We start from the raw sequence: 12,638 nt of genomic DNA, 5'->3' as shown, positions 1-12,638 counted from the left end.
GAACCTATGGCAAGTGCTCGGAAATTACGTGAAGCACTGGTTAGAGCTGCTGACAAGTCATTAACTTGTATTCAACCTGTGTGTGATTTGTGTGGCAAGTTGGTGAAGTGTTTATGATCGTGTTACTGAAGTGAGGTCCTACCCTTAGTCTAGCGACTTCGGAATTTGCTACCTGAATGTGATATGTGTGTGACAATTGTTGACATGTGTTAATGTCCTAGGAGAGCTGTTAATCAGCTCAGTGGTCTGGTAAAACTAAGGTATACTTTTTTTTTTTCAGTAAAGTCGTACCCTTAGTCATGGGACCTCAGGAATTGGTTCCTTTCCTAAGCACCTTGTGGGAAGCATGGGGATGGCTGGCAAATCCTTGTAAGATTCTTCCAGGAAACAATCCTTGTAAAGTTCTCTCAGGAAAAAGTCATAGGACCCCTCGCTGCTGCATTTAATAAGTGGTTAAATAGACCGAGAGAGCTTTCATGGGAGTTTATATGGATGATGGTTATGCAAATGATCATAAAGTGGACCTTTATAGACTGAAATATTGCTTTGAAATACGATGAGATTACTGGATAGTAATGTGTAGAGAAAGGAGATCTAATAGATAAAACGTCATAACAACACATGTAACCTTGAAAAGAAAAGCCCATGGGAAGAAAAGATGGAATCCTTTATATAGAAATTGCCAATTTTATTTTTCGCTGAACCTGAAAACTTTGGTGCGTCATTCTTTTATCTTATCATAAAATTTCTTTGTGGTCCAAGAATAAACCAGTGAGGAAATCTCACTTTCTACTTCATTAGGTCTACCAGCAGAAATGCCAAGGCGAAAAAGACTGCGCTGGCTAACGACAATGAACCGTACTCTCTCTCTCTCTCTCTCTCTCTCTCTCTCTCTCTCTCTCTCTCTCTCTCTCTCTCTCTACTTATGTTTATATCTTTCATGTATAGTTTTAACAAGCGATTTGCTTTAATAAACGCAGACATAACACAAATTCTCTCTCTCTCTCTCTCTCTCTCTCTCTCTCTCTCTCTCTCTCTCTCTCTCTCTCTCTCTCTCTCTACTTATGTCTTTCATGTATAGTTTTAACAAGCGATATGCTTTAATAAACGCAGACACATATAACAATTCTCTCTCTCTCTCTCTCTCTCTCTCTCTCTCTCTCTCTCTCTCTCTCTCTCTCTTAAACAGTTTTCCGTGACACCCACGTATACAGAGTTGCAAGGAATATGCTTTTATGGACAATCTCTCCTTTTCAAATACGGTTGTCCTACTTATGATTAAAAAAAAAAAAAAGAATCTGACCTATTCTGCCCTGTTTCAAAGTTTCCTCTTCCTTTTCCTATTTCCCCAAGACCCATACACTAACGGTTTCCAGGAAAAACATGCCACAATTTACACGAGAAGAGCAATATGAGAAATTAGGAACGAAATAATAAGGCAATTGGTAGAGCTGAAGGCCAGTCCCTGTACCATAGTACATGGAAACTGTAGTACACACGTTCCTCAAAGGAAGCTGTGTTGAAATTTAACGGTCTGTACTTTGCTTTTGCACTCCCAATAATTCATAATTTTGAGTCGTTGAATGCTGCATTTCAAGCAGCCAAATCAAGATCCTTCCAAACCGGAAAGTTCACGAAAATCTGAGTAAACAAATCAAGATCCTTCCAAACCAGACATTCCATCAGAAAGTTCACGAAAATCTGAGTAAACAAATCAAGATCCTTCCAAACCAGACATTCCTTCAGAAAGTTCACGAAAATCTGAGTAAACAGAAAAACTTTGGCAGTCGATTGACTTACAAGCTTGGAGGAAAGTTTTACAGTGACATGAACTGAGAAACCCCTAAGCGGAATAGAGTTGTCAGTGCACTTCATGTGGTGCACTGTAGGCATTATTTAAGGGTCTTTGCAGCGTCCCTTCGGTCCCCAATTGCAACCTCTTTCCTTCCTTTTACTGTACCACCGTTCATATTCTGACTAACCACCCTCTCTACAACTGTTTCATAGTGTAACTGCTAGGTTTTCCTCCTGTTACACCTCTCAAGCCTTCTTGCTGCCAATTTCTCTTTCAGAGCTGAATGACCTCATAGGCCCCAGCGCTTGGCATTTGGCCAAAATTCTATATTCTGTTCTGTTCTACGAACTGAGAAGAAACCTGGAATTCAAAACCGATATCGTGATTGTCTAACCGAAGTAATATATCGGAATGACGAAGGCACTTGTAAGTGGCATGAGAATGAACTATATCAAGCACCTCTTACGGTCCAGCCAAGTCAAGTCAAGCCACTGTCCAAGAGCTACTGTTGTGACAGTTGGCTAAGGAGGAAGTGTGCGATTTACTTGAGGTTGGAAATCGATGTGGAAAGTGTCGGGTAAAACATGCTGGCGAAGGGGATGTCTGACCAAAAAAAAAAAAAATTACGTCGTTTTTAGGTATAAGTTTGTTATTCTGAGAATGCGCCGGGTAAAATTTGGCTACGGAGATTTGACCCCTGTAGATGTCAGTTCGTACTTTACTGGTTTACCCCTCAGCACAGCAATTGTTGAGAGGGTTTTTCTCATGTCTATTTATTATTATTATTATTATTATTATTATTATTATTCAGGACATGAAACCTATTCATATGGAACAAGGTTACATGGGCCTGACTTCAAATTCAAGCTTTCACCGAATATGGTGTTCACTTGAGAGATGTAACAGAAAGCAATAGGAAACATAAAAGAAAGACACCAGCTATTAAAAAAAAGAAAATTGTTAGATAAATAGATGAAAATGTCAATAAATTGTTAAAATACAAGTGCAAATTTAAGCAAGAAACAAGTTGGGCTCAAGTCCACTGGGGGCAATATATAAATATACGGATTACGTCAGGCGATTATTGATTACGTATGTTATAAAGTTTCTGATTTACAGGATAAGACGTTCCAGTTTGTTTCATGAGTGACATTTATCATTGAAGAATCCCTTCACACTCCGGCAAAGGATACGCTTGAACTCTAGTATTTCCGTTGCCAATTGCTTCAGAGGATGAGATAACTGCAGACTTCTCCTTGAGAACATTAGATATATATATATATATATATATATATATATATATATATATATATATATATATATATATATATATATATATATATATATATATATATATATATATATATATATATATATATATATATATATATATATATATATATATATATATGAAGCTAGAAGAACCGGAAATCATTTCTGCTTTTCGTTTACACGGCACTTTGGGAATCCCTTCCCATCATCAGGGCTACAATGAAATTATGTAATACTAAAATTTTGCTAAAATAGCTAATATTTATAAGAAATACAGTCACGTAACAAAACAGTGGCTAAGCTAAAATTAAGATAAACACCAGAAAGCGGTTTTAAGCTAAACATATATATATATATATATATATATATATATATATATATATATATATATATATATATATATATATATATATATGTGTGTGTGTGTGTGTGTGTGTGTACGTATGTATATTGTGTGTGTCCTTTTGTAAGTCGATGCCTGACTTTTTATCTCAGAAGCATCTGGCAACACTGCCGATAGTGATAACGGGACCGAAGACGAAACCACTGTTACCGAGTCTGTTCTGACGCGCATCTACTGAGCGAGTGTCTCTCCCAGGGATCAGCCGTCAGAAGTTTTAGCTCCGAAGACCCAACTGCGTCTTGGTGTGTCATATAACCGGACATACACACGTCATGGTGAGTGTCGTAGGTTTAAATATACGCCATGGTGAGTATCATGGTTTTAAATATACGCCGTGGTAAGTAAGTATAGCTTAGTTTTACCAGACCACTGAGCTGATTAACAGCTCTCCTAGGGCTGGCCCGAAGGATTACACTTATTTTACGTGGCTAAGAACCAATTGGTTACGAGTGTCATAGGTTTAAATATACGCCATGGTGACTGTCATAGGTTTGAATAAACGTCACGGTGACTATCATAGGTTTAAATAAACGTCACAGTGACTATCATAGGTTTAAATAAACGTCACAGTGACTGTCATAGGTTTAAATAAACGTCACAGTGACTGTCATAGGTTTAAATAAACGTTACAGTGACTGTCACAGGTTTAAATAAACGTCACGATGAGTGTTATAGGTTTAAATACTGCATACGCCGTGGTGAGTGTCGTAAGTTTAATTAGCTACCCAGAACGTAACCCCATATAGGTCAATGAAGAGCGATTTTCAGTTCAGGGCTGCCGTAACTTCAATAAACCTCACTAATCGCATAATTTTGGTGTGGTTCAGGGAAGCTTGCAAGAAGTGTAGCATCGACACATCTAGTTGTGATGAATTTATGTTGCAGATGGTTAACAGAAACGTTAAAAACCACTCGAGAGCACTTAGTAAGTGATGAAGGTGTCCTCAAGATCACTGAGTGAATAACGGGAAAAAAAATCGAGTATCGTAGCAAGCACGATAAAGACAGCGTTGTCTTGTGATATGCATTATCAGGAAGAGCTGACTGTGTGGTCCTTGCTGATAATGGCTTCTCCTTCGACGAAGGAGGGCGAGTAGAAAATTAATATGTATCCCGTGTGTGTGTGTGTGAGAGAGAGAGAGAGAGAGAGAGAGAGAGAGAGAGAGAGAGAGAGAGAGAGAGAGATGAAGTTACCTACTGAAACCATGTGTTCCTATGATAAAAAAAAAAAAGAATTTAAATTCACGTGGACTTCTTCAACTTTTATGGGTTGCCATTTTATCTCTCTCTCTCTCTCTCTCTCTCTCTCTCTCTCTCTCTCTCTCTCTCTCTCTCAAGTACTTCTCATCAGCTTGAGGGTTGAATGGTTGAGAGCTTCCCAGTGCTTGGCATTACAGCCTAATTTTCATAAATCAGACCTTCCCACTCTCATCTCTGTCCCTTCTCCCTCCTCTCTTATCTGTTCCTTACCACTCCTCTTTTATCTCCATTCCCTCCCATCCCCTTCACTCCCGTCCTCTCGCCCTCCCCCATCAGATATATCAGGTTTAGTGAAGGTTATACAAAAAAATGCTCTGCTGTTACTGTTCCACCTTGCAGTAAGACACCCACCCCCGTTCTCTCTCTCTCTCTCTCTCTCTCTCTCTCTCTATTCATTCTCTTATTCATTCCCCACCATTCTTATTCTATCTCTATTCTCTCCCCTCCCCTCCCCTCCCCTTCACTCCCGTCCTCTCCCCCTCAGAAATGTCAGGTTTAGTGAAGGTAAAACAAAAACGCTTTATTGTTACTGTTCCACCTTGCAGTAAGAACACCCCCCACCCACCTCTCTCTCTCTCTCTCTCTCTCTCTCTCTCTCTCTCTCTCCCCGGGATGGTGAAATTATAGGTTTGGTGAAACGAAAGTAAATACTGAGGTGCCGCAGACATTTTGCAGGGTAGTCATGAATTCAGGAAGTAAGAGGGTCAAATAAAGGGAGTAATGCTTGAGGGAATGTCTCTCTGAAGACGAAATGAGAGATCAGTGAAGCGGTTGCATAATGGGACGGTAAATAAGCCGTCGACGAGTTCACTCAGCTGCAGAAGTACCAGTGTCAGGTGGCGCAAAGAATGGCTAGTGGCCTAGGAGACTCGCTGATAAACTAGAGCTACGCCGTTCTGGTAACAGCCTTTTCCAGAAGGGAAGTGCCATGAGGTAGGTCAAAAAATTGTCATAAATACGCATAAACGCGTGTGTTGTTTATATCCATGTACTAATACACAACTATATCTTGTGTTATTTTTACCCGTGTACTAATACATAACTATATCTTTGTCAGTCTGTTCCAAACCCGGCCTTTTGTGGTGTCTGCTGTCAGCTGTTCAACGATGATACAAGGCGCCCTCGCAACCTACCCTGCTCCCATCATTTTTGCAGTGAGTGTATTGATGTCCTCATTGCCCAAGATAAGAAGGCTTGTTTCAAATGCCGTAAAGAATTTAAGGCAAAGTCAGCAGAAGAGTTAATGATCAATCATGCACTCATTGACTGCATCAAGTCTATTTTATCTGTGAAAAGAAAACCCAGTAAACGAGGGAGCAAGATGAACGCCAGGTACCAGGGAAGAATCGATGGTTTCAAAGAGGAGGTTTGCAAGAGTAACGAAGAAGTAATGGCGGACCTTAAGCGCACGAAGGAAGATGTCGAAAGGCTTATGAAGGGTGAGGAACAACTTCAGAAAAGTCTTTCGACCCTGAAACGCCACCTCGGTGAAGACGTCGCTGCACTTATTAAAAAACTGATATCTAAGATCGATGAGCATCACCAGAAATCCAGCAATGCTCGTCTCAAGTTGAAAGACTCTTTGAAAGATATACTGAAGAACGAAGAAAAACTTATATCTGCAAGGAAGGTACTGGACTCTGCTTCAACTTTGCAAGACGCTTGTGCTGTTGTTGATGAAACGGAGCAAATCAACTTGGTAGTCAGAGAGTGGACAGAAAATTTTAAAGAATATGTGGCCAGAGAGGATAATCAGCTTCAAAGAAGAAACAAGGTATGTCCTGTTGATAAGCCAGATTTGAAATTGTTTCTGTTTAGTATTATTTAGAGAAAAATCTTGCCTTCCTTTTGTTATTTGTTATTCAAAGGTAAAACAACACCCAGATTATGTTTATAATCCAGGAAAGAGGTATGTGGCGTGTGGAGGGAGGCAGCTGTGTGTCAAGGATAAAATATGGCCTAAAATTAGATGCAACTGGATCAAATATATTGAAGTGAAAATCTCTGAATATTGCATTGATTACAGTTAAAACTGATAAGATATAGAAGAATATTAAGAAAATGTTGAAAAGGCCTTGAATACCTGAGGAAACGAGTAGGTACCAGCATAGTAAGGTACTGAGGGGAATAAAATGAAGGAGAACAATTAAGGGGAATTTAATCTAAAGATATCAAGAGTCCATAAAAGCTGCTGACCAGTCCACCCAGCTTTAATGTATTATCCAAAACCCCCTTTAAAAATGTGCTGATATACCTGTCCCAGTATAAAAGCTTTTACCACAAATTATGATGCTAGTTATCAGTATCATCTGTAAAATATTTTGATCTTCACCTTGTCCTTCCCAGTAAAGGTGTAGTGTTCCCCTCGTGGTGCACTCTAGGCATTGCAACAGGTCCCTCCACCTCCGGACTGCATCCACTTCAGCCTTTTACATGACCTTCATTCCTGCTTCCTTTCTTCAGTCACTGACCAACCTCGTTTCATCTCTATTTTCTGATCTATCTTGCTTTCCAACCACTCCAAACCCCTCTTTTCACAATCAGGAGCAAAATGGCTGAAAGTACCCTAGTGCCTGGCTAGACAGCAGAGATCTACATTTTCTCGGTACTTTTTGGTTTGCCGTGTACCTCTTAAGGCCTCTGTAACCCTCTGTTTGAGGTTATATTATACTTGCAGGATGGCGTTGCCATAAAGGGTAATGTATCTCACATTCGTCAAACTTTAACGCAACTTCATGGGTGTTACCTGTTTGTTTCTTGTATTTCATTAATGTAAACTTGGAATCGTCCCCTGACCAGCTCATAATGTTTTTAAGGTTTATCAAGCAGCACTGATTTTAGGTGATGAGTTTTATTCCTGTGGTGAATGATTTATTCTTGTGTGTGCTCTTTACTGCACTGTTTCCTAAACCTAAGCCAGTATACTGCTAGTTTGCATTGGCATTATGACGGTAATGTTTCTTGTCTTGAGTGTTCTCTGTAACGCACTGTTTCCTAAACATAAACCAGTATATATCGCTAGTCTACATTGACATTATTATGGTAATGTTTCTTATGCGAGTAAAGTTTTACATAAATGAAAGAAGGATTCTTTTAGCAATAAATAGTTGGTTGGCCATAGACAAAAGTTAAAACTTGTGTAAATCAGTAATGGATAGTGACTCCAGATTTAGATGCATTACAGTGTATATATAATACATGATAGTAGAAATTATAGTCATCAGTGATATTGTGGAAAATTATGGCCAGTAGTGGTATCATATAGTAAAGACTTCATTTGTTGAAAAGAATTTTAATTGGTCAAGTACAGTATATCTACAAATCTGACCAACCTGTGTAATTTCCTGTAAGTCTGACCAAGCTGTTATTGGTGCTGTGATGATGGTGGGCTAAGATAAATTTAGGCTGTTTGTTTTACAGATCACAGTAGCAATAGTGATACAAGAATTACATTTGGATAGTGTGAAAATATAGTACTGACTGAAGTCCTTTGATATTTATGTAAACACAATATTGACTTGGATGTTGTTTCTGTTCATTAATTTGAGTACAATTTACAGGAACTGAAGGTATCTGAAAGGTTTCACAGCAACCTTATGAAATTCCTGCTCCATGAACCTGGAGAAGAGGCTTTCCATCCCATCCCTATTACAGTTGCTGCTGCAAGCAAGATGGATCTTTCAAGCCAAGTAACGGTTGGTGGGAATGGATTTTTTTTATCCATTGGTCTCAACTTTTAACCCTGTAAAATTCACACCAATGGCATTTTTTATTTAAACCAGTATTGGATAAAATTTTTAGTGAAAGTCAATATCCCTAACAACCATTTTGTGTCCATCACCTTAGACTACATAGCTCTGGGTATTAATATTACGCATAACGCCATTGTTTCCCATCATCTTAGGCTATAGGGCTCTGGGAAATGAGCACCCCTGTAAAAAATCTAATAGAGGAAGGACGAGTCTTTGCTCTCCGGGAAAAAGATAATGAAAGGAGGTCTGCCAAAATCACTATTGAAAATGGAGAGCTGCTCCTAAAGAGTTTACAAGACGAAGATGAACCTATCCCCAAGGCCTATTATATACAGGTATTTATTCTTTGTGGTCATAAGAGTTGTCATTAATTGAAAACAAACTGTTCATAATGTGGTCACTATAGTGTAGAGAGAGAGAGAGAGAGAGAGAGAGAGAGAGAGAGAGAGAGAGAGAGAGAGAGAGAGAGATTGTTATTGCATTAGGTAATGGAAATGATTTTTCTAAAATTATAGAGGAATGTTATCTATAATTTTTTATATAAATTCCTTTTCTTTCATCAGTACGAAGACGTTCTGGGCCTAGCCATCTCTAAAAGTACAGTCTTCCTGGACTTAGAGACCAAAGGATTGTCAGTTGGAAGAGTCTTCATCCTTCTTACTGACAATGGAAAATACTATAACATTCATGAACACTTCACAGGTGGCCGTGGAGGCAGCTATTCAGGAACTCCCTTGCAAATAGCTAACAAAGGACAGCTTTGGGAACGAGCTGTGTGTGGTTACCAGATATCAGAAGCAGTAAGTGGGGATGTAGCAGATCATTGTCTGGACAGGCGCTATGTCATCCCAAGCAACAATGGGGCAGTATGGCTCTTGAATTCATCCAGGACACCACCACTGATTGGTATCCATACGGGTCCATGTCTGATAAACTATGGTGAACAGTTGGGCAATGTGATAGAAGGTATGGACATACTGAGTGACGCCATTCACTGGTCGGAGGATATAAAGGATATTATGGTTAGCCAGTGTGGTTTGGTATTACCTACCAAAGTCGCTCTTGCCAGGTAATTTGATTTCAAATAGTTTGGTTGGGAGGCAGTATAGTATATCCTGTTCATTAGGAAACTGAAGTTACTGTAGCCTGTTCAGTTAGAAACAAAGGTAAATTAGTTCGATAGCATATCGAAAGTGTTGATTTAAATACATCAATAATTAAGTTCATTTATGTCAGAATATTAGTAATCTAGGATATCGCTATCTCTTTGCTTGCAAGAATAAAAAATGTTCATTGTCAGAGAGATTCTCATCTTTGAACATGTTTGTGATTCTAGCCATTGTTGGGACTAAGTCTTGAGATATCTGAAAATGGAGAAAACTGTACTTGACTTTACTGATGCCTTGTAAAAAGGACACAACTAAAAAAATGGTAAAGTTGAGGGCTGCTGAAACTGATTTATTTCCAGGCTTTCTATTAGAATGTTCTTAGGTGTATTATTTAAAAATCCTGTCCATTAGTATCCATCAGATTTGTTGAAACTTAGTGAGGTATTTGGAAATTTACCCTACAGTGTTCCTGTGGCAGAAATGAGGCCTTTGTTTCAGGCTGGGATGCTGACCAGTAATGTCAGTTTGGGTTGTACTGTACCACGTGCTAGACCACCTCTTGAACTTGGAAACGAGAGTTTGCTAGGGTGTAGATGGGGTTTGAATTCCCTCTACCCTCCCCATGTTGTCTGGTCACTATTTCTTTGGCTGTCATTGAGGTAGATGCATCACTTCATTTGGATGACTATAGTGGTACTGTTGAATGTGGATGAGTAGCTTGCTGCTTTTCGTGTTGTTACCTTAAGAAATGTGGGCATTTTTTGTTTTGATATCTTTGTTGTCTGTTTTTCGTTAATTGAAGAAGAAATGAGCAAAGCAAGTGTGAGGGACGTGGATGGCTGTGTGGTCATTTCATGTCTCTCATCTCGGTAGACTAACAATCATTGTTTTTATGGTAGGGAAAAGTTTGTGGTCTTTCTTCTCTTTGTGAGGAATATGCAGATTGGTCCTCTTCTGATTATGAAAAGTTTGGGAAATGGAGGAAGGAAGACAAAAGATGTTTGCCACTTTTGATGGGGTTGGTATACTCCAAGGGATGCTAGTGGATCCATCTAGATCTTTCCTTCCACTGGTTTATATTCCTTTGCCACCTCCTGAAAGAGTTTCCTCACATAGGTTTGCTCTCCTGCCCTTGAGAGTCCTGTCCATGCCCTTTCCTCAGGAGATGGAGGCACAGCTGTGATTAGCGTTCCTCTAGCAGTTTTTCTTCGTTGATGATGGTGATGATGATGATGATGATGATGGTGTTCCCAGAGTGAACAAGATGTTTCTTGACTAATTGAAAAGGATTTGGCTTACCTTGAATATTGCAGGCAGCCCTTCCTTAAAGATGTTCCTTAATGCTTTGGGCGAAGGTGAAAACGCAATTCGCTCTTAAGCCTGTACCCTGTGTGATGTCTGCCACTGATGTTGTATGAGCATCTCCCGTGTTTGCAACCACTGTGATGAAGGGGGATCCTTCTGTTACCGTAGGTCTTGCATTAGCTGATCCTTTAGTTAGTAGATTTCCTGATATCTTTGGTTCTGACATTGACCAACCATCTGGTGTGGAAGGCCAGCTGGCTTTTGAGAAAAGAGGGAAGAAACACAGTCAGTTTTCATCCTCATTGTGCTCTTCATTGTCTTTTTCCTACTCATAATCGCCTTCATTTTCTGCCCTGTCCCTTGAAGCTCCTCCACCGCATAGAGGTAATTTATGCGATGGAGGAGCTTCAAGGGACAGCATGAAGAAGAAAGGGAAGTCTAAGGCCTCATGTAAGAGGTGCAGGTGGGCTTCTAACCCCAGTTCTCCTTCTTTGGAGATGAGCAAGGTTAGAAGGTCGCCTGTGTGTGGTGTACATACTTCTGACAGGGTAGGTTCTCCTGCACATACCCACTTGCACAAGAGGAATGCTCCCATCTCATCCTCCTGTGGGCTCTTAGGCACACATCCTGATGAGTATATGCAGTATGCTAGCATTTCCTGTGCTTGGTTTGCTGGCTAGGTGCATGTGGCCGCTTGAGATGGCTCATCTCCCCATAACTTTAATGAGTGTGTTGGGATGGGGATGTGCAACTTGATGAGAAAGTAATCCACTCGGTGTGTATATTTATTTAGAAAATGCAAAATATAAAAATTTACTATATCGGGCAAAAGTAGATGAACACAGAAATACCACCAAAATTTTAATGACATAGAATAAGCTATGTTTCATCACCTCAGAAAAGGTACACATTACTGAGACTAAATTCCCCAATTTTTCTTTATCTCCTTGACTATAAGGCATTTTCTGACATGCAATAGGGTGCTTCCACATTTCAGAGAAACATGTTGTAAATACGCTGGTAGGTTATTGCTCACGTATCACAAACAAGTTGGAAACAAGTCAACGAGTTAAAAACAAGTCAATGTAAGTGTAGAACGAGCTTATGTCAAATGCTTGGAAATCATATAAAGCACTGGTTAGGGCTACCAACAAGTCACTGACATGTATTCAACCTGTATGTGATTTGTGTATGACAAGTTGTTGGCATGTGTTAATGTTTTACAGCAGTGAGGTCGTACCCTTAAGTCTTGGGACTTCAGAAACTGGTACCGACAAGTCACTGAATTGTATTCAACCTGTCTGTAATTTGTGTGTGACAAGTTGTTGACATGTTTATAATCGTTTTACTTCAGTGAGGTTGTACCCTTATTCTTACTTTGGAAATTGGTTCTCTCTTAGGCACCTTGTTCGAAGCATGGGGATGGCAGGCACATCCTTGCAAGGATTCTTTAAGGAGGATGTCCTATAGGGCCTCATTGATATTTATAATTGAGTTGCAATTAATGAGAAATTGGCGTAGGATACAAGTGGTAAGCGCCACAAACTTTTGCAAAAGTGAAGCTTTATGAAAGGTAATATGGCCTCGGCGCAATGACATAATTGGGCAGTGTTATGTTGGGAAAAAATAAAGAAGAACAAATAATAAACAGAGAGAAAAGTATGATAGCTAGTCTATAGAATATTATTTGAGTTCCTCTCTCTCCACCTCAAGAATTGGCTGAATCCTTCAGTGTCTGGTCA

General features: G+C 39.6%; 1 protein-coding gene across 3 annotated transcripts in view; it reads left to right on the top strand.

Annotated features, from left to right (window-relative positions):
- LOC136844934 (uncharacterized) overlaps positions 1-12,558 on the top strand; it is a 28,386-nt gene extending 15,828 nt beyond the window's left edge. Inside the window, exons 1-5 of one of the 3 annotated variants that reach the window (XM_067114311.1) lie at positions 3,593-3,745; positions 5,788-6,504; positions 8,291-8,425; positions 8,635-8,817; positions 9,046-12,558. In XM_067114311.1, coding sequence (XP_066970412.1) covers positions 3,743-3,745; positions 5,788-6,504; positions 8,291-8,425; positions 8,635-8,817; positions 9,046-9,555 — 1,548 coding nt within the window. In that variant the 5' untranslated portion in view covers positions 3,593-3,742 and the 3' untranslated portion in view covers positions 9,556-12,558. Of the gene's footprint in view, positions 1-3,592; positions 3,746-5,275; positions 5,664-5,787; positions 6,505-8,290; positions 8,426-8,634; positions 8,818-9,045 lie in introns of those variants that run through there. The other 2 variants (XM_067114332.1, XM_067114321.1) reach the window with 2 other exon arrangements.
- Positions 12,559-12,638: the final 80 nt, after the last annotated feature.

The sequence above is a fragment of the Macrobrachium rosenbergii genome, chromosome 2 (assembly GCF_040412425.1).
Source record: "Macrobrachium rosenbergii isolate ZJJX-2024 chromosome 2, ASM4041242v1, whole genome shotgun sequence".
NCBI classification, from domain to species: Eukaryota; Metazoa; Arthropoda; class Malacostraca; order Decapoda; family Palaemonidae; genus Macrobrachium; species Macrobrachium rosenbergii.
This window is presented reverse-complemented; position numbering and strand designations above follow the sequence as displayed.